We start from the raw sequence: 23,090 nt of genomic DNA on the forward strand, positions 1-23,090 counted from the left end.
TAACAACCCAATAAAGGGTATTGCCTTATCCACAACTTTAAAGACCCAATAAAGGGTTCTCTCCTATCCACAACTTGAACAACCCAATAAAGCGTATTCACCTATCTACAATTTTAACAACCCAATAAAGGATATTCTCTTATCCACAACTTTAACAACCCAATAAAGTGTATTCCCCTATCCACAACTTTAACAATCCAATAAAGGGTATTCCCCTATCCATAACTATAACAACCCAATAAAGGGTATTCCCATATCCATAACTATAACAACCAAATAAAGGGTATTCCCCTATCCACAACTTTAACAACCGAATAAAGGGTATTGTCCTATCCACAGCTTTAAAGACCCAATAAATGGTATTGCCCTATCCACAACTTTAAAGACCCAATAAAGGGTATTCTTCTATCCACAAATATATCAACAAAAACTACAGGAAAATAAATACCAATGAAAATAAGTGAATTTGCATTTCGGCTAGATGTACCTGAAGAATTGGATGGCAATCCATCCACAAGCCTGGCTCCTTTGCTAAGTTTATCACAGAGCAGAGCAATATGCTTCTTGACCTTATTGGTGTCCTCAGGGATTTTGAGGGGCTGGGGATTAAGGGTCTGGTCCTTGACTGATTTGGCAAGAGTCGTCCTTAGGAGATGAGTCACTGCTATGTCCACAGATTCTTCCCATCCCTGAGTTGGAAAAACAATGTCTTGAGTCATTTAGGATAATCAAGATTTTATTAAAAGTTTTGAACAAACCTTGGAAGACTGAGATATTATATCCATGATATGAAAATATATTATATATTCTACTTCCCTCCAACTCCCTAAAAAGAAACCTCACTCAATTCTGTAAATGACACCACAGTTGATCATGTATTTATTTCTTGATTCCAGTTACCTTTATTAGCAGTTAATTTTTTTCTACAAGTAAATGCAGATTAATACTATTCACATCTGAAGGATGAACAAATTTTACATTTTCCTGTGTCTAAAAGAACTTTTTTTCACGTACGAGGCAAACAGATGTTGGTTTTTTCTCCATTCAATTAAAGAAGACATTTATTTGTGCAATGGGTGTCAATGACACTGTCTTTATTATTATTACCATGGTTCCATCTCTAAAGAGGTCAGCTTGTCAACACAGGTGGTGTTTTAAGAGCAGAATCATGGTGTTGCTAATAATAATAATAATAATATTGTTATTAATATTATTTATAATAATATTATTATCATTATTATTTATAATAATATTATTATCATTATTATTTATAGCCTAAGACAGTAAAATTACCTGACTACTTGGGAATTCAAGCACCAACTTAGCATGTAGTTATGTTTTTTTATAATGCATTCTGTATGTCAAAATAAGGGGAGAAAGCTATATGCAAATACAAATGTATACAGGAAACTCTTCTGTCTAACCTCTGACTTCCCTAACCAGTCATGGTCAAATTATATACCTGCTCCACATTGTCTGAGACCACTGGGGAGATAACTCTCTGCAGCACTTCATACTCTGCATCAGACATGTTTGACCACAATTTTATTAGCAAGTCAAACAGTGAAGTCCCTGCACTCAGATTATGAGAAGCCAAAAGCAATGCTCCATTATTTTCCTCCATTGTGTCTGCTAGATGCAATAATTGACGATATGTCCCTTCGAGCAAGGTGTCCAAATTGGCGAGAGGAGCAGGTGTTTTGTCCTTAAATCGGGTCAGTAGTCTCCGCTGTATTGCTCGGAACTGTGACGCCCTCTGTGCCAACATTTCCTTGCAGTTCTCTGCATTCATCCGAAGCTAGAAAATGGAAAAGGTAATTTCTTTAGTCTTTAAGAGATTCGTTCGCAACAAAGTAATGACCTGAATAAAAAAACAAATCACTTTAAATAGCAATACTTGTGTACTGAATAATTTCTGAGGCAACAAAAATTGTTGGAGTAAACTGTTTCTTTGACAATACTTCTTCAATCATAGTACACCTTGAAAACATCCACTCATAAATATACCCATCTCAAGCTAAAAATATTAACCACATCTTCTGGCTTGATTCTGTAATAAGAACCCTTAAATAATCTGACACTAGTCAGACAAGAGTGGTCTCCCTTTGCACAGCGGTACAGGTGCCAAATCCTGTCAAACAGCAGTTACTACTGGAGAAGATGTTCTTCCAATGATGAAGATGCGATGCAGTGGGATGGTGTGCTAGTATATTGATCAGGTAGGTATTGTCAAAGAAATATTTTATTCCAAAGACTGGCTTCTTCAATTACATTACTGGATCATAAAGCTTCGGGAGAACAAGTAAAAGGTGATATAAGTTACAGTCCCATATGCTGGTGCTAAAACCAGCTCTTGTCTCTTAACCTGTGATGCAGCTTAGAGTTTTGTCTATGTCTAGGGTTAGTTCTGATCAATTAATCGATGTGATCTTGACAAAAACATTCACTTTCTCATATTCAGTGAAAGTAGAATACCTGCATCATCACAAAACTGCTGAGAAATCTGGGAACACAAGCTGTTGAGCTATAGCCCTCAGGGATGAAACACCTCTGAGGAAAATGCAGAAGAATGATGTCTCTATCTTCCATTGCAGGGCTTGAAGGATGATAGTCAGGGAAAGGATGCATCTGAATTGTATGCTGGTTGTGACCTTATGAGATGGGGCCCTGAGTGGCCGAGTGGTCTAAAGCGCTCACCGTTCCGGATCACTGCCATCTCACCTCTGTCTGCTTGGGTTCGAGTCCAAAGGCTCGGCTAGCATGGGTAGATGGGAACGCCTGCCAGTAGCTTCTCGTGGGTAGGTGGTTCTTCCCTGGGTTTTCCAGGGTTCTTCCTCCACCAGTTATACTGGCCGTCATGTATAGCTTATCTTGTGCTGAAAAATGGCGTTAAACCCTAGAACAACAACAACAACAACAACCTTATGAGATGACATGCATAGAAAATTCATCTGGCCTTGGGTTGGTTCCTTGTAGGATGTATGAATAACACAAAACATCCAGGAAAAAAAAGAGCCAAGAAAGGTAAAAACAAGCAAAATTCCCCTCTTCTGATGGGCTCAGTATGCTACAGGTACAATGTCCATGTCCTAACAGAGTCCTGCAAACACAATGGATTCAAAGATGTTTCCAGGACAAAGAATTGAGTTGCCATAATGGGAACCTGTCTTTAGCTATGTAAGCATCAGCCATCCTGAGAGAAAGCACTCCATTGTTGCAAAATTGCAGATAGTGTGAGTTAAGAGACATGGGGTGAATCTCACTAATTCTATTTTTGCTGTAAATAACCTTGCAAAAAAAGCAAGTCCTGTAAGAAAGGTCGGTCAGAGAGACTTATGAGAGTGGATTTTTTGTCTGCCTTGTTTAGCCATGTCATAGATCATTTTGGAAAGGAGGGCCACAGTCTTAAGTCAAGCCAGAAGGCCAGAGAGGTTTTTCTTCTCTGGTCTATATGTTCCCTTCCTTGACTGCAAAACATGTCTCTGATCACACAATGGTAGCCCTTGATAGTGATCAGATCTAACTTCTTGATAAAATAGTTAGTTATTTATGCACGTTTTCAAAGAGATGCTTCTCTACTCACACCATTTATTAGGTAATTAGGAGATTTTGATGGTTAATCTGTGATGTTACAGATTGTTCATAAACTGATACAGGACAAAATACTGCTCACTAATAAGAACCCAATTATTGCTATTCATACACATCCCTGCCCTACATAACCAAATGATGCCTATACTGGTAAATGGTTTAATGTGTAGTCAAACCAAATTTTGTATGATTTGTCATTAATGTGTTTACAGAAATGATTTTTTAAAAACAAAAGCCTTCTAAGGTTCATCTGACTTTAAATGGAAAAGTCTTGCTATGATTTATATTTTAGTATCAATAAAATTCTCACAAATCAGGAGATTTCTGCTTGCAGTTATAGCACTGTATCATTTACACATCCTTACAGTTATAGCACTGTATCATTTCCACATTCTTACAGTTATAGCACTTTATCATTTACACATCCTTACAGTTATAGCACTGTATCATTTACACATCCTTACAGTTATAGCACTGTATCATTTCCACATTCTTACAGTTATAGCACTTTATCATTTACACATCCTTACAGTTATAGCACTGTATCATTTACACATCCTTACAGTTATAGCACTGTATCATTTACACATCCTTACAGTTATAGCACTGTATCATTTCCACATTCTTACAGTTATAGCACTTTATCATTTACACATCCTTACAGTTATAGCTCTGTATCATTTACACATCCTTACAGTTATAGCACTGTATCATTTACACCTTACAGTTATAGCACTGTATCAGTTACACATCCTTACAGTTATAGCACTGTATCATTTACACATCCTTACAGTTATAGCACTGTATCATTTACACATCCTTACAGTTATAGCACTGTATCATTTACACATTCTTACAGTTATAGCACTGTATCATTTACACATTCTTACAGTTATAGCACTGTATCATTTACACATCCTTACAGTTATAGCACTGTATCATTTACACCTTACAGTTATAGCACTGTATCATTTACACATCCTTACAGTTATAGCACTGTATCATTTATACATCCTAACAGTTACAGCACTGTATCATTTACACATCCTTACAGTTATAGCACTGTATCATTTACACATCCTTACAGTTATAGCACTGTATCATTTGCACATCCTTACAGTCAAGTTGTTGTTGTTGTTGTTGTAGGGTTTAATGCCATTTTTCTGCACAAGATAGGCTATACATGGCAGCCAGTATTAATGGTGGAGGAAGAACCCGAGAAATCCCCGGAAAGAACCACCGACCCTTGAGAAGCTACTGGCAAGCTTTCTCACATACCCACATTAGCCGAACTTACAGTCAAGTGCAGCCTCTAATGTGCACAAGATGAGCCAATAGTAACATTTTTTATTTTATTTTTTATTATTATTGAAAACCCAATATTTTAGTTTGGAAACAAACTGTACAAACCTTAAATTTGAGTATTTTCTAATACAAGACTGCCATGAGAGATCATATCTGTAATGATAGTAAATCCATTCTGCAAAGCAATTAGGGTGTATAAAGATTTTCCACAGTTTCTGGCACAAAAATGTCAGGCTATTTCAGAATGCAATTTCTAACTGCAAGGATTGTCTAGCAAGGTGAGAAGACCAATAACACATCAGACCACATGCTTTGCAACTAGAGCATCCTTTTAGTTCAACATGGATGCTATCATCCATGTTCTTTTCAACACACAATAAAACAAAAAGGTTTGATTCTGCAAACTCTATCTTTTCCAAGACATTAATCTGTGAATAAATTATAAATATGATGTTATTCAGGTATGTAATTATTGCAAACATAGTAACTCATTTGCATAATTATTGTAAAAAAAATACTAGTATTACATTAACCTTATACAATACGCTATGGTCTGTTTATCAGAGAACTGCTTCCAAACGACCTTTACATACATGCACCATATGTTCATGGCCACACACATTTAAACCTATTTTGAAAACAACTGGGCATATATAACGCTTAAATAATAATGGTGTGTTTCAGTCTGCAAAGCTATACAGTATCACCTGTGGATGGCTTAAAGTTCAAACCAGAACCAAGCTAAATGTAAAAAATTATTGTTACTAAATGACCTCAAAATCAGCTAAATGTATAACAAAATTCTTGTGACTTGATTACTCAAAATGAAATTCTTGAGGCTGACTGACTTCATTTGGAACTAAGCATTAAAAAAACTGTGACCGACTGATCTCAAATTGAGCTAAATGTAAAAAATTATTCTAACAGACCTCACAAGGGGTTATATGTAAAACATTATTCTGACAGACCTCATAATGAGTTACATGTAAGAAAATTATTCTGACAGACCTCATAAGGAGTTACATGTAAGAAAATTATTCTGACAGACCTCATAAGGAGTTACATGTAAGAAAATTATTCTGACAGACCTCATAAGGAGTTATATGTAAAAAATTATTCTGACAGACCTCATAAGGAGTTACATGTAAGAAAATTATTCTGACAGACCTCATAAGGAGTTAATATGTAAAAAATTATTCTGACAGACCTCATAAGGAGTTACATGTAAGAAAATTATTCTGACAGACCTCATAAGGAGTTAATATGTAAAAGATTATTCTGACAGACCTACAAGGAGTTATATGTAAAAAATTATTCTGACAGACCTCATAAGGAGTTATGTGTAGAAAATTATTCAGACAGACCTCATAAGGAATTATATGTAAAACGTAATGTAAAAAATACAAAAAATTTCTTGTAACTGACTGACCTCAAAATGAGCTAAATATAAAAAATTCTTGTGACTGACTGACCTCAAAATGAGCTAAATATAAACAATTTCTCGTGACTGATTGACCTCAAAATGAGCTAAATATAAAAAATCTCTTGTGACTGACTGACCTCAAAATGAGCTATATATTAAAAACAAAAATTTGTGACTGACTGACCTCAAAATGAGCATCTATAAGTTCAAAGTACTCCTGCAGAGGAAGTTGACCTGTGAAGTAGATGGAGAATTCCCTTGATTTGCTACGATTATACTGGCTGTTTAGTCGGCTAACCATTTCACGAGTCACCAGCCACATTCCTTCCCACTGGTCACACTGGAGTCGATACCTCTCTGTATAAAGAATCAGCATTCCCTTAACAGTTATTACAATATAATGACATCAAAAATTGAACTGCTTATAATTACATTTTCTTTTTGTTGCAATTCTTTAAATTTAGCATTTTGGGATCTTCACATTTTATTGGAACCATTAGCTTTTACATGCACATGTTCAGGATAAGCCTCTGCAGCAGCACTGTCAGATGACTGAATTTCTCCCGTTTTGTTGTTGTTGTTGTTGGGTTTAACACCATTCTTCAGCACACGAAAGGCTATGCATGGCGGCCAGTATTAATGGTGGAGGAAGAACCTGGGAAAACCCCGGGAAGAACCACTGACCCACGAGAAGCTACTGGCAAGCTTTCTCACCTACCCACATTGGCCGAATCCTAGACTCGAACCTATGTAGACAGAGGTGAGATGGCAGTGATCCATAACGAAGAGTACTTTAGACCACTCAGGGCCCCCCCATGTTTTGTAACAGCTTATTGTGTGATGAGATTGAAAGCGATCTAGTCAAATGGTGCTGGCTTTAAATCCCAAATCTTGTCCATTTAACTTTTTGTAAAATTACTCCGCCTGTGACGTCGGTATTGTACCTGAAATGGGCACCACCTGTGTCTGTTCCTGAACAAACATGTGTACAGAGCACTGTCCAGGTCTGTGTTGTTTGCTAATCTAGCTTTCATATTGTTAATTTTTTCCTCATCCCCTTATTAAAACAACACAAACTAGATTCAGGCACACCCAACTCATCTGCATCTTTACTTATGCATTTTGCCAGATTTAAGTCTTTTTAAACCATTCATCTTATCTTTCATAGAACAAGCTTTCCTTTTCCTGAACATTTCCACTGAGAGATTAAATGCCTTACAGCATTTGTAAATACTGATAATATTGAACTCACTTGTAAATCTAACCAATTTCACATGAAATTGTGACTGAACTGTTTTAATGGACCTTGTTTGTAGCCATATTATGCAAACGAGCAGCTATTAGTTACTGCTGCAGGGCTGCACTGCAACAGATTACGGAAAGCGTTGTTAAGTACAAAAGATATGCTGCCACTAATCATTCTGTTATTTAGGTGACGATAAACAATGACTAACCTTAAGCTAGTCTTCTGTATAACTGGTGAGCCATGTTTGCTGAGATTAAGTCACTGGTCTGCTGGAGTGGCTTTAGTGCTAAAGTAATTTTACAGTTGTTTACTTTTGCCAATTACAACAGTTGATATGGACCAATGACAATTATGGCTTATCAGCTACGTTGGTTATTTCTTGTTTGCTATAGCCTGTTTGAAATGCTGCATCTCACGTTGACTGAACACAATAGAAGCTAATCAGACTTATACTGTGACTGTAAAAACATGTTCTGGTAATGTCCAGCAGTTTAGATGTCAATTTTTTAAATCAGATGTTGAAAATTACTTTTGTATTTTTTTTTTAAATTAAATTTTTAAATTTTGATGATGGGGTCCATTGCATCACCAAGTTATATCTGGAATCACGTTTTAGCGAAGTGCATTACTACAGGGGAGAGCTGTACAAGTTTCATTATAATCACAGCAACCTTTTTCACATTACTCACTCATTTCAAGTGGGATTCATTACATTTTAATGGGATCTGCACAATCCTATGTCCTGTTGAAAACACTGATACAAAGCATTACTGATAGTGACACTTGCAGGCTTCCAAAGAAAAGGAACTTATTGTGCAAGACAAATACTGCTATTTCACCATGCCTTGCATTGGGAGGTAAAACTGGTTATGTCGGAGTAAAGTCGGTCAGATTATATCATCACAATTTTGGTCAACTGGATGATTATTACTAATCTGTGTCAGGAAAGAATGCCAAAGTGAAGATATTGTATTCGAACCTGGTTTATGTTGCAGTCAGTCACACAAACCACTACATCAGGATCATATTACTTTAACAATACTTAGCATTTTTGAATGGCAAACTCATTAAAATGTTACTTACAGCCTTACTTCCTTGTGCTAAACAGTAGGAGTGTGCTGAAAAAAACTGCCACCTTTCTCAAGAATAACAACAGTCATTAAATCTGCCTGACAATACTTATTGAGAATTTTCTTCTTCCAATTCTTTCTCTTTTATATGGGTATGCAAATGAACAGTGAAAAGTCATATTTTACTCTAAGAAATAGAAGCAATCAAAGTAGTTATAAAGTATTAAAGTATGTTATATAAAAGTTTATGATGCATAACTCTACTGCAAAATGGAAACTGGCTTTTAATAACATTAAGTATTGTTAAAATTTAAAATAATTTGGTGGAATGACTCCCACTCTCTCTCTCCACCCAGGAGTGAAATTATCTTACGTGAAGTTTTTGAAGCTAATACTGTCACAACTGGTCCCCCATAATATTGGAATCCGAGAGCTAAGCCCTGTCCACCTGCATTTTCACCCAACAGATCTGGAAATGAAAATAATAATTATGCAACAAGGTGTTTACTCATGGACAATTATCCCTTCATCAACAGGTAAACATTTGGAGAAGCCAACAACAGAATTCTTATATGGACGAAAAATGCAAATCATTCAAACCTGAAAATTAGGTCACAGTCATGGTTAAAACTCTCTTGAGATGCATTCAATATCGTTTTTCACTCGTGTAGGTTAAACAGGATCAGAGTGTAACAAATGGAAAACATAAAAGTTACTTGTGTCAAGAAAGGTCACACTGATCTGAGTCTTGTAGGACTGAGTTACCCTCTGTAAGATGCATCCACTTGTCAAATTTTAAGGTGAAGTACTAAGATATTGAGGGAGCAATTCGTGTAAATACATGGGAATGATGCATAGACTGTAATGAACAGATAGCTGAATATATGATACTCAAGTGCAAAAATCAGGTCATCATGACCAAGTTTTCGCATGGCTTTGATACTGTCTGTGAGATGAATCAACATAGAAAATTTCATGTGTAGGTTAAATTGGTACCAAGACAAAAGTCTCTCAAGCATGAAAATCAGATCAAAATGATATGTGTGTGTGTGTGTGATTTGGATTTTTAATGTAGCATGATGTCCCACCCAGTCACATTATCCTGACACCAGGCTGACCTGTCCTAACACTAACCTCTTAATGCTGAGCACCAAGCGAGGCAGTTGCAGGTACCATTTTTATAAGTCTTTGGTATGACTCACCTGTGGATCAAACCCACGACCTCCCGCATCCGAGGCGGACGCTCTAACCATGAGGCCAAATGATGTTTTTTTATTATCGAGTTCCTTTCCTTAAAATGTATCAGCATACCAAATTTCATGTATAGCTGAAAAAGGGTTCAAGATCTTCTGGTTGTAATGAATGGATAACTGTTTGTACAAAAGTCTTTACAATGCAAAAAGTTTGTCACAGTGATTTATTTTTGGTATAGATAAGTTTCCTGTGATTCATCCACATTCACATTTTCAAAAGTGTCACGAATAATGAGTAAAAACCAACATAAAGCTGAAAGTAACAAGTCACTGAAGAGCTAAAGTTGGGTCAACTGAAACAGTATTCCAATGTTTGGGCTCTAATGCATTCATATTATCATTTCTTAATTGTAGCTGAAACATGTTTTATGACACTGAGGGTATAAAAAAAAAAGATTACTCAAAATTAAAAGGTTATACAAGAATGAAAAAGTGTAATAAACACATAGCTGAAAATTCAAAAGTCACTCTAGTGTGCAAATTAGGTCACAATGTCCTATTTTGGAATGGATGATTTACTTTCATTGAAATGCAATACTATGGTAATATTTTGCAAGTGTAGGTGAAAGACATTAAGGGCATAATGAATAACAAAGTCACTCAAGTATGAAAAGTGGGTCACAAATGACCTACATTTGGTACAATTGAGTTACTTTCACCAATATTCATCAGAGTAGGTGAAATAGGGTCTAGGTGTTGACAGTGTAACAAATGAACAGCTGAGAATTTACAAGTCACTCAAACTAAAAATCTACCTGTGGTATGGTTGAGATATTTTCATGAAGATGTATCCACGTATTAATTTTCATGAGTAGGGGTCTCAGCTATTGTGGGTAAAACAAATGCACAGCTGAGAAACAAAAGTAGCCCAAGCATGCAAACTGGGTCACAATGACCTAATTTTGGTATGGTTGAGTTACATTTATCAGGATGTGTCAACATGCTATTTTTCACGAGTGAAACAGGATTCAAGATATTGAGTGTGAAATGAACAAACAAGTTGAAAATATTAATTTGCTCATGCATGCAAATTAGATCATAGTGGCTTAATTTTGGTATTGAAAATTACCCTTCTTAATACATACCCGCATAAAAAATTTCCTAATTATTAGTGGTAGAGAATCCAAAATACCGAGGATGCAATAAACAAAAATGAATTAATAAAAACATACACAAACAAATGGGCAAAGCACTAAATCCTCTTCTAACTTCATTGGTGTGGAGACAATAAAGCTCTTATAATGATGACAAAACACTTGCCAAAAAGACTTAATAAATTGCACGTAATATTTTAATGCAAAGAGTTTCACACCATATGGCCAAAAGCACTGTATTTTTCATGGAGCAATGAACTCAAAATTTAATTTATCATTGAGTGAAGAACATTATATATCACTTGTCACTGAAACGGCCCTCTTGGCTAACAACTGTTGCTGCCCAACTGTAGGAATCATATAATGTACACATGACGTTTTGTACCACACTTTTCTGTTAGTTTGGGACATAGAGTGGTATGTGAGGACAGATTACAAAAAAATCAAACATGACATTATTGCAGGTTTACTGGATGTAATTTATACAGGTAATTTCAGTCTAAGACAGAGAGCATCAGGCAAGGACAGATTACAAGAAATCAAATAATATATAATTACTGCAGATTTAAAGAATATTATGTGTACAGATTACATCAGTCTGGGACACAGAGAGTAGCAGGCAAGGACAGATTATCAGATATCAAATAATATATAATTATTACAGATTTACAGGATATAATTTTTACATATCATATATTTCATAATTAAAGCCTCCATTGTAATTAATGCCACCTGCCCTTTTCTAAGAGCAGAAAACTGAAAAGATGCAGTATAAGACATATGCTTAACAATTCCTGTCTGTTTCAGAGCCATGCTTACAGAAAAATGCAGCAGCAGTCACAGTTGATCACACTTTTACAAAGATTTTATCAATTTATAAATTACTAACGTCACAGGCACACATGTAGTGTTAAACATGATGCATTAACTGGGTGGCAACTTCAAAGACTTGCCATCCTACTTCAAGCAGCTTATGTGTTGGAAAAATGTAGTGATTGATTGAACATTTTAACTGTGCTGATATTTACAATGACTGAAGTGAAAGACCCCCAGATGTCCATTAGTAAAAGTGGTCTTTATAAGAGTACATCAAAGGATCATCTTTAGCTGGGACACTGATAGTGGCAGATGAGGACAGAGTACTAGACATCAAATAAGGAGTAATTATTGCCGATTTACTTCATATTATGTTTACAGATGACCAATACTATGAAGAAAGTATTCAGTGTACTCAATATTTTGGATGAAGGTGCAGGAACAGATATTATTTTTGTTATATCTTAAGTTTGTAACTCAGTGATTTTAATTCTTCACTTAATATTTGGATTAATTGGTTGGACAAGCTGTTTCCCTACTGAAATGTGTATTGCACATTCAAAGGTAACAACGTATTTTAATACTTTACAAAGGATAAAATTTATATACAACACAATTCTAATGTTTCTTTATATTAAAATGATGTTAGTAGTATCAATAGGTTGACCACATATATGTGTGTGTGTGTGTGTCTATACGTATGTTTGTATGTATCTGTGTTTGTCAGTGATTGTGCTGGGCTTCACCAAAGTCACAAATTGCAAAATAAACCATTTGGCAATTTTTTGGGTCAACAACATTTTTGGCTGCTAAAATTGTATAAAGTCTTGGGTTTGGAGTGGAGAAATTGAAAGGCACCATGAGAGGAAGCCACAAACTTGGATATAAAATTGCACTGGAATCCATTGTTACATAAACAAATTCTTTGTTCATATTGACAAACCACCCTAACATGGCACCGTTATATCATAATCCGCTTATGATGATATCTGGCCTTAGTACTACTGTATGCTGTAAAATAACCAAAATAGTCATGCTACCTGACTAGCTACAATCGAACACCTATGATCAACTACAATCGACCAAACCAGGGCAACATTTTTATCTTTATCAAAAATGTACCAGAAACAATAGTTTTTCTGAAACTTCAAAGAAAACTGATTACTTTAAAGCACTGATCATTCTGTACATTTACGAAGCAAATGAACAAAAATAATTCTGTCTCAATATTAAACAACTATTTGATGTTGCTGCATTAATAACAATGGGCCTTTGTTTGGTCCTTTAAAGTGGGCCTTTAGCGGAGCCTTCAATAACACATGCACCATCAGAGCAAGCCGAAGACCTTTGATCAAAGGAAGTCATCAACAAGCTTAAATAAATGCATTGTTTCATTTTTAATAGTGACTGGAACATATTTATTGTGCCATGATAGTTTCCTGTTTGCAACAAAACAGTTAATGCTTATGATCTAAATGTTTTCATTTCTTCTCATGTTTTCATTTCCCTATGAATAGCCTCATCCCTTTGGTAGCCTCGGCATTATGGTAGTTGTCTCTGGGTGACAAAAATCTAGGCCAATTTAAGTACATGTACATGTAGCATATAAACAACTATACAGTCACATGCTACTAGGATAATGAATATGTGAGTGAATTGTTTCGTGAAACATGTTTATTGACAATGGGATATAGATCACAAGAGGACTATTTTTTATATATACATTATTTGTGTTTTCTAACTGGATTTTACTGATACATGAATTTTCTAACATATAATCTTATACTCGAATTCATGGAATTTCCATATGCATGTACATTATTTAACACACTGTGGAGTGTACTACACAAATGTAAGTTGTCAACATACAAGTGTATTTCAGACTAATTGTCTTCATTGAATTAACATTTCCATTGCTTTTATTTCTCTATGTAAATCCTTGTCACTGACAACATGCAACTTCTTAAAAAGTGTCACCTGACTGCTTAATTTCAATTTATTTTTAGCCCCCCCCCCATTATCTAAACATCTGCTTAATATGTCTACAATATTACCTTGGTTATGAGGATGTTGAGATAAATGGACAGAACTGTATTATGAAAATGCTAACATTTTTTGAAAATTGGTGACAAAATATTGAGGTTGCTGATTTTTTTAAAGCCCGCACAAACTCTGTGTGCATGTATGTATGCAAGCATTATGTATGTATGTATGTACGTATGTATGCATGCACTCACACATGTATGTATTGTATGCATGTATTGTACTGTATGTATATGTTTATGTATCTATGTATGTTTGCATGGATAGATGGATGGACCAGCGCCATTAAAGGTAAAGGTTTAGAAATGTAAAGACAAAAACTTGCCCCAAAACTGAAGGAAGATAAATCTCTCAAAAATAAATGGAAACATGCAGTCCTACATATTAAAGGTAAAGATGCTACTTGAAAGGTATAGTCAGAGTGTAATCAACAATTATATAGGTCACCTCTACCATCATTAGTTTCCAGAAGGCATTACAGATATTACTGCACAGAAAATAAATTCAAGCTAAAGTGATCTATTCTAACAAACACATTTGATGAGAGCTTATCATTAAATATAAACTTTTAATCACTGTATACTGTTTGAAATCTGAACTCTTAAACTGTAATATATAGCCAGTATTGTGTGGACATATTGTGAATCACAAACCTACCTACCCAACCACTCACCTACCTACCTACAAACATACCTACTCAATTGCCTACCTACCGTTATAGACATCAAAGATAAAAATTATTATCATTAATAAGTCATGCATCAGTCAATACCTTGATTAACTGCTACAGGTTGGGCCTCACTGGAAAAGCATGCTGGATACTGTCCACACACCTATTTCGCATACTCATACATATGTATACTAAATGTTTAATCTGGGTGACATATCACAATATACTGTGTATAGTCCTTTAGTATGGAGATTGTACCATTTAATAATCTTATTTATTCCTACTCGGACTAAAATGTTCATAAAATGTCTTTTGATTAGACAACGATGAACGTAGGTCTAGCATGGATGCATCAATGTATCAAAAACACAAATACTTAATACATCTTAAGTACTGACATGTTTCATGGAAATTAAAATGGTTAAGAATTAATCAGAGAATACATTTTAGGAAAGCAGTTCTGGTTTTTTAAATGTATCATACAAGATGTTCCAGAGTAAATGACAAAGTTATTCTACAAAACATCTTATCCTGATAATTAAAGATCAAATTTTAACAATGATTTAGAATTGCCAAAATCTTGCATTGAATAATTGAAAAATCTTCAATATTAAGGCAAAAATAAGGAACTCGCTCCTTCTCAGATTCAATCTGCTGATTCAGTGAAATATTTTTAAAAAAGTACATGCAGTACTTCAAACCTACATATTAACGAACTAGAAAAATATAAGTCTGAGGTCTGGAATTTGTCCCAATGTTACTTTCCAAATTTATCGCCTGAATGTTTAGCATTCTTTTATTAGCATATTTATAAATGTATATAAAAAAATGTCCTGCATACATATATATAAATTCAGTGTATGAAAGTAGCTAATGTTGTTTTATGAAAAAGTATAGTACTGATGTAAACTCTACAACATGCCCCATTTACGTAGAACAGCCTAAAGGTACACAAGTGATCGTTAACTGCTATGAATACATAATGATCTTGCTGAAAGTCATTTTCAAAACATAGCTATTGTAGAGATGGAACAAAAATTTAAATACGCAGTTAAATCCTCCTACTTTCATAATGTATTTTAGTACTTGTAGATGTGCTTACTTGTAAATAGTTATTTTCATGACAGAGAACATTTGCATGAAGATATATATATATATATATATATATATATATATATATATATGTATCTGTGTGTGTGTGTGTTTATGTGTTTGCATGTGTGTGTGTTTGTGTGTGTATTTACTGATTTACCCTCTTGAAATAAAGACATCATTATTACTGTTGTTGTCGTTTTGATGATGATGATGATCATTATTATTACTATTATTATTATTATTATTATTATTGGGACCCTGAATGACCTAGTGGTCTAAGATAATTGCCTTTACAGATCACTCTCATGGGTTCAAGTCTTCGTTCAGATAAAGCATGCAAGTGAGAAAGCCTGTCAGTAGCCATTTGTGGTTTTTTGGTTCTTTGTGGGGTCTTCTTGGGTTCTTCCCCCATCAAAAATATATTTGCCACCATGTATAGCCTATCACGTGCTGAAAAATTATCCTAAACCCACAAAACCATCCTAAGCTTAACTCGAGTTAGTATCGCATAACATTTAGTCACAGTGACCTTTGACTTTAAGGGTGTAGTAGTAACAGAGATGTGTCCAATTATCAGGTTTCATTACTGGAATATAAACTTTTAACACAAAAGCTAAGGTCACTGAGTATGAAATATAGTTCACAATGACCTATTTTGGCAAAAAGGATGTGAACCTTATACAGATGCATCACTGACCAAGTTTCATTATTCTAGGTAAGATAACATGCATAACAACATCCCATAAACTCAAGTTGTTATGAGCTAAATGAAAAAGCTTTAGCAAAGACAGTAAATGATGACATATAGGTCACGATGAGCTTATTTTTGTAAAATTATGGTAGTAACAGAGATGCAATTATCTCATCGATTTCACAATCATAGCATGAACGATACCTGAAAAATTAACTTCAAAACATGATGATTCTGGCATAAACAGTGCTTGATACTTAAACCAGGACAGTGAAGCATGAGATATGAGTCACAATGACCTCCTTTGGTTATAAGGGTGCATATGATGAGGGTGCAATATTTATCAAGATACATTCTCTCAGCAAAATTCATGAATGTTGGTATGAAATATGTATGCTGGGTGCTAAAAATCTGTCTGGTTATGAGCTAAACACAAAATTTAACCTAAACCAGTAAAATGTGAAATGTAGGTCACAGTGACAATTTTTGGTGGTAAGGGTTTTGAACTAACATATATGCATACAATCATCCAGTTTGATGATTCTAGCATGTACAAAGCATGATTAAAAAAAACTGGAAACACAGTTTAATCAAAGTTACTGACACATTAAATACATGTCACAGTGACATACTTTTGTGATGAGAGTGAGTTCATTAAGATGCATCCCCTTTTTTATAAATATATGAATACAAATATATATGCCTACTTAATCATGACACAAGTGTTGCTAAAGGTAAGATACATCAGCTGCGATGAACATTTGTGTTTACAAAAACTTACCTGAAAATACATCATTTAGGTTGGCAGGTGGTTTATTGGACTCCAGCGTTAACTTGTATTTAGCTGACTTGACTGGTAAAACTGGTTTTACAACTAGCTTCAGTGGAAGCTTCACTTTAGCTGTTGCAATTCTAACAGCACCTGTGAAAATAAAATGAACAGTTGTTGTTGTTGGGTTTAACGCCATTTTTCAGCACACGATAGGCTAAACATGGCGGCCAGTATTAATGGTGGAGGAAGAACCCGGGAAAACCCCGGAAAGAACCACCGACCCTCGAGAAGCTACTGGCAAGCTTTCTCACATATCCACACTGGCTGAATCCGAGACTCGAACCTACGCAGACAGAGGTGAGATGGCAGTGATCCGTAACGGAGAGCGCATTAGACCACTCGGCCATAAAATGAACAGTTTAAGGCTCAATAAAATTCACGTGTGCATTCCGAGTGTCACCATTTGTAGTAGTTGCCCATAGCTCAAATCTCCATTTCTCATTTAAACATTCTCCAACACAGGAGTACTGTTGATGAACATGCAGAGTTAGCACAGATAATTGTTAAGGTTTTGTAATTAAAAACTGCATTAAATTTACTGCACACTGGTGAATCCTGTCTGGTTGTACAGTTTTACTTGCTGGGGCACTTGATTCTGAGTTCTAAATGTACTGGACATAATGATTTTAAATAAATAAAGTTACAAACAGTGGTGTGGGGCACTGATTGTTTAAATTTATATCATGAAGGCAGTATAGACAGGACTTGTGACTAAACCAAATGATGAACAGTGAGAAGAAATACATTTCCAGTAAGCCAAACATAAGAATTTATTAATTAAATGTATATAAAACTCCACAAATGACAATAATCTAAACTGTTCAGTCTGCAAAAAGTAACTTAGAATTATATTTAAAAGCTGAAGAACATGGTCATGTTCCAAAACAAAATCAAATATATGAGGATATGATCTCACAGGAACTTAAGTCTGCACATAGGACGGTCACAATTTTGCATTGGACAAAACAGCACCCTGGGCAAGTGTCAAAACTTTCCTCTGGAATAAAATCCTGCAAACTCCACAAAATGGCACCCAGCTCTTATGATGACCCTGTCTGTAAAATACTTTAAATCAAGAGTGCTCTATTTATGCGCAGAAAGCAACCAAATGCCTACTGCCAGGCGTAAATGTTGCTAAGCAGCAGGTGTGACCACTCTCAATAAAACTGGTTATAATTGTATATGCACACTTACAAGTTGAGTTCTATTGCAAAAACATAGATCTTGACCTACCATTGCATAATGAGCTGTCAGATCAGGGTCTATGTTGTTAGTTCCACTGATACTCCTATCCCACTGTATAGAGCCCAATCTAAGAATGTGATGGCAGATGTGGTTTCTATACAGTTTGCAGTTAAACTCGACTTATAAGCCAGTCTATACAGTATTGGTGTTTTGGTTATGACATGCTTTACTCATAGCCTGTACAGACATTCAGTTTGTGTCATTTGCTTGGATGTTTTTTATTCTGACATTTCCATGGAGAGTACCATGTGTCATCTCCATGGAAGAGTACCATGTGTCATCTCCATGGAAGAGCACCATGTAGTGTCTCCATGGAAGCATATCATGTGCTGTCTCCATGGGAGAGGATTGTGTGTCATCTCCATAGATGAATACTGTGTTTTGTCTCCATGGAAGAGTGTCATGTGTTGTCTCCATGGAAAAGTATCATGTGCTGTCTCCATGGGAGAGGACGGTGTATCATCTCCACAGATGAGTACCATGTTTTGTCTCCATGGAAGAGTACAGTGTGTCATCTCCATAAAAGAGTACTGTGTTTTGTCTCCATGGAAGAGTATCATGTGTTGTCTCTATGGAAGAGTATCATGTGTTGTCCCCATAGAAGAATATCAAAGAGTACTGAATTTTGTCTCCATGGACAAGTACCATGTGTTATCTCCATGGAAGAGTACTGAGTTTCATCTCCATGGACAAATACCATGTGTTGTCTCCATGGAAGAGTACTGCAACACAACAGCTCTGTGTTGACTAAGAATCAGTAGAGCATAAAGGCTACTGGAGATTACTGACACATAAAGGCTGCTGGAGATTAGTGACACATAAAGGCTGCTGGAGATTAATAGGGTCACAATAACATAGACCTTTAGTAGGGCATAAAGGCTGCTGGAGTTTATGGGTCACAATAACATAGACCTTTTGGTCAAGGTATGTAGTCTGAAACTAGTATAACTTTGAAGAAACCTTCTGAAAAAACTCCAAACCTGCAAATGTAACAAGACCTTCTCAGTAAGGCCCTCAATTTTGTTCCACAATTCAGACAAGTTTCAGAAAGGTGCAACAAAATTTATCAACTCAGCATATACTGAGCTGCTGCATAGAGAATCATCATATACCAAGTCACTGCATACCAAGCCATCTTATACTGAATCACTGCACACCAAATCATCATCTACTGAGTCACTGTGCATTGAGTCATCATATAGTGAGTCACTGCATACCAGGTCATCAAATACTGAGTCAATGCATACCAAGCCACCACATACTGAGTCACTGCATACCAGGTCATCATATACTGAGTCAATGCATACCGAGCCACCATATACTGAGTCACCACATACCAAGTCATCATATACTGTGTCAGATTTAATCTTTGTCCTCAATAGTTTCTGTTTTTGGTGACACAAATGTGAAATTTACATAAAATGACAATAATTTATGAATGATATTTGATATCCTGTATGTACTCATTTATGAGTCAAGTTCAAAGCAAGAAACAGTCACTCTGATCTACTTTCACATAATGCACTAGTCTGGCAGATCAGGGTCTATGTTGTTTGTTGCCCTTACTTATTTCTAACAAACTATATAGACAACGTAGACACACATTATGCTGGCACATTATGTGATGGCAGATCAGGGTATGAGCAGTTTACCATTGACTCAACTTATAAGTGAGTATATATGGTATTTCATTGTAAGATAACAGATAGGCAGCATATTGTGAAGATCATTCCACTAACACATTTTGAATTTGACCATGACCTACAGATTTGTATGCATGCCACTAAAGACAGCAGTTGTGGGGGAATGATGAAATAGATTACTGCATCATCTCACCTTTTTCATCCAATATAACATTTCAAGGACACATTTATGAATAAACAGAAAACTCTTAAGAAGTTATATGTAATTCCATACTTTACGATTTGTGCCATATGTTATGTATCACTTGGAATTACTGTATGTTTCTACACAAGTTTTAAAAAACAGGTTCTGCTGCTAATCACAGGAAGGGTGACATATGATATAACAGCCAGAATTTACAAATAGGTTCCTTGGCTAATCACTGGAAGATTGCCAGATGAAATAACATCAGCAATTTGAAGCTTGACAAATGGATTCCTTGGCTAATCACTGGAAGGGGGTATATGATATAACATTAGAAATTTGAAGATTTATAAATAGGTTCCAAGGTATAGCAAGAACTGCAGTATGTATAAAACCGCATAATCAAAACATTTTATGTCTGGGTGTTAGGTCAGGTGGGAGAGGGGACAAGAGTTTTAAGAATTAAATAAAGTTATAATACTGAACTTCACATAGTTTTCTTTTGACTCTTACTGTAATATATCTGATAAATCGATTCAAGTACAATGGTTACAATTTGGTCATGGGGTCCAATTACTGAATTATAAACAGAATCGTATTATAATAAAGCGTGTTGTAATGGGGAAGAGCTGTACTCCACTAATGATTGAGAATTCACAGTATTTCAAAACTGTTGGTCTCAGGCCAGTCACCAATGTGGAGCCAACAAAATAAACAAAGTTGCTAGGTCTGTTACTTTAATGGGGGTTGAGGGGGTGGGCTTTAACAATCGGGGGGTTTAATGGGGGTTGAGGTGGTGGGCTTTAACAAACAGGGGGTTTAATGGGGGTTTAGGGGGTGGGCTTTAACAATTGGTGGGTTTAATGGGGGTTGAGGGGGTGGGATTTAACAATCAGGGGGTTTAATGGGGGGGTTGAGGGGGTGGGCTTTAACAATCAGGGGGTTTAATGGGGGTTGAGGGGGTGGGTTTTAATGGGGATTGTGGAGGTGGGCTTTAACAATCAGAGGGTTTAATGGGATGTTGAAGGGTGGGCTTTAACAATCAGATCAATATGATACTCGAGAGTGATATAATTCCTATTCAAATTAGGTACCTGAGGCACTTGAATATTTAGCTGATACTTCTGCGCTAAGGTCCGCTGGCATGCATTTGCCTCTCATGAAGAAAGCCACAAATAATTCTGATGGCTGACTGGTTTCTGAAACAATAATATTAAGTACTATAAAAATTGCTTACAAGGTACAAAATGCATTTTAAAATGTCTGCTGTGTATATTCATGTTTAAGCTGAATAATTTAGGAAAAAATGAAAGCCTGGAAGAGAGAGGGTTGGGGGTTGGCTTATCTGTGGGCCATGATCTAACTTGAAAAATTGTTAGTTTTTTTGTTGACTACAAAATTTCTGTAAATCTATGGACACAAAAATATGTTTTTCTGTGTCCCTGGATTAACATGCATGTTAAAAAGTGATTTCTGGTGTCCCAAAGCTTGTAGACAATAAAAATGTTTGATAAAATTGGCAACATCAACACTGGTTGCACAGCATGAAAAGCTCTTTCAATAACTGCATCAAAAAACTGTTATAAGCCACTTTGATTTTTGTTGTTACTATGTTGCATGTGCAATATTTTCTGATTTCTCCAACATGAAACTAAATAAAGACTTCATGAGTTACACGCCAGTTTGAATTTACCAGGCTGTACTATCATGTACAGACTTAAACAGTGCAAGTCATGCTTAGTGTCACTGAAATCCTTGTTTATTCCCAACAATACTAAATGCTGAGTTTGCTTTACTCACTGTTTCTATGAAATCACAGTCTTCTAGACATACATAGCTGTTTCATTTACGCTGATCCACGTGCTCAAGAGTTACTCTTTCTCAATGATTTAAGCAGTCTTAATCTCTATGAAAAGGTAAACATGTTTAATTGTACAAGGCACATAACCAGCTACAAGCATAACAGCTACATGTTCATAAAAGAATGACAATAGTAACGGCTAAAATTCGGAATATAGACCAACTAAGATCATCATCAACATATTTTAGTTTTGTGGATGAGCAAAATCATAATTTTCCATACACTGGAAAGCTGGTTGTTTCGGCATCTCCTTTGTTTATAACTGGCAGATTTGTTGTTTGTTTGCTAATAGCAATCCAGGACTGTTACTTGTTAAAACCCTGAAACTGGCTTGGATTGAGAAGGAATTTCATCTGATTTTACTTTGATGTGCAATTGCCATTTACTCCTTAGTATAGCATGATTATGATTGCTGTGTAAATGAGGTTTAAGGTTGCTTATATCAATGCAAACAACAACTCAGTTTTTATGGTATTACACTACTTTTCAAAGCATTATTTCCAAAACTTCATTACTGTATTCTGGAGTTATAAAAATTAGTGCAGTGGCGTCTATGATTCAAATGCAAGGGATATAATTCTATCAGCACAAGTTCCAACCTTCAATATGCATGGGGGGGGGTGCCATTATGTAAATATCTTCACTTGCATAAAAGTGTCCAATCAAGTTATTCACAAATTTGAATTAGGCAGAAAGAATAAGAAAACAGAAAATTAAATAAGTTTATTTACTTTTCCAAATATTTTATATTAACCTAAAACATTTCTATGTAATCATGCATGCCAACACAGAGAGAGGTAAATGTAATTTTTCCTAATATAAGTTTGCCTTGATGAATGCATTTAAAACTTACTGTGTGCATCTTGTGATCTCGTCTGAGACTTGTTGGTTAACTTACTATGAGCATGTCATGCACTTTTTAATTTTTTTCTCTATTCAGTTGGGGGGGGGATAGGCTTATATGTGAGTTGACTTATTAGAGAGTATATATGGTATATCTTTCACCGTTTGGTTTAGGATATATATGT

General features: G+C 35.5%; 1 protein-coding gene across 1 annotated transcript in view; it reads right to left on the minus strand.

Moving 5' to 3' along the window:
• The window catches only part of LOC149790139 (protein PTHB1-like), an 82,159-nt gene that overhangs the window by 22,075 nt on the left and 36,994 nt on the right, over nt 1-23,090 (minus strand). The window contains exons 15-20 of the mRNA XM_089972119.1: nt 21,296-21,400; nt 17,079-17,219; nt 9,009-9,104; nt 6,504-6,676; nt 1,463-1,798; nt 488-689 (exon numbers count right to left, since the gene is read on the minus strand). Of these exons, the coding sequence (XP_089828245.1) occupies nt 488-689; nt 1,463-1,798; nt 6,504-6,676; nt 9,009-9,104; nt 17,079-17,219; nt 21,296-21,400 (1,053 nt within the window). The remainder of the gene's footprint in view (nt 1-487; nt 690-1,462; nt 1,799-6,503; nt 6,677-9,008; nt 9,105-17,078; nt 17,220-21,295; nt 21,401-23,090) is intronic.

Source organism: Sinohyriopsis cumingii, chromosome 10, assembly GCF_028554795.1.
Source record: "Sinohyriopsis cumingii isolate HCF-2022 chromosome 10, ASM2855479v2, whole genome shotgun sequence".
NCBI classification, from domain to species: domain Eukaryota; kingdom Metazoa; phylum Mollusca; class Bivalvia; order Unionida; family Unionidae; genus Sinohyriopsis; species Sinohyriopsis cumingii.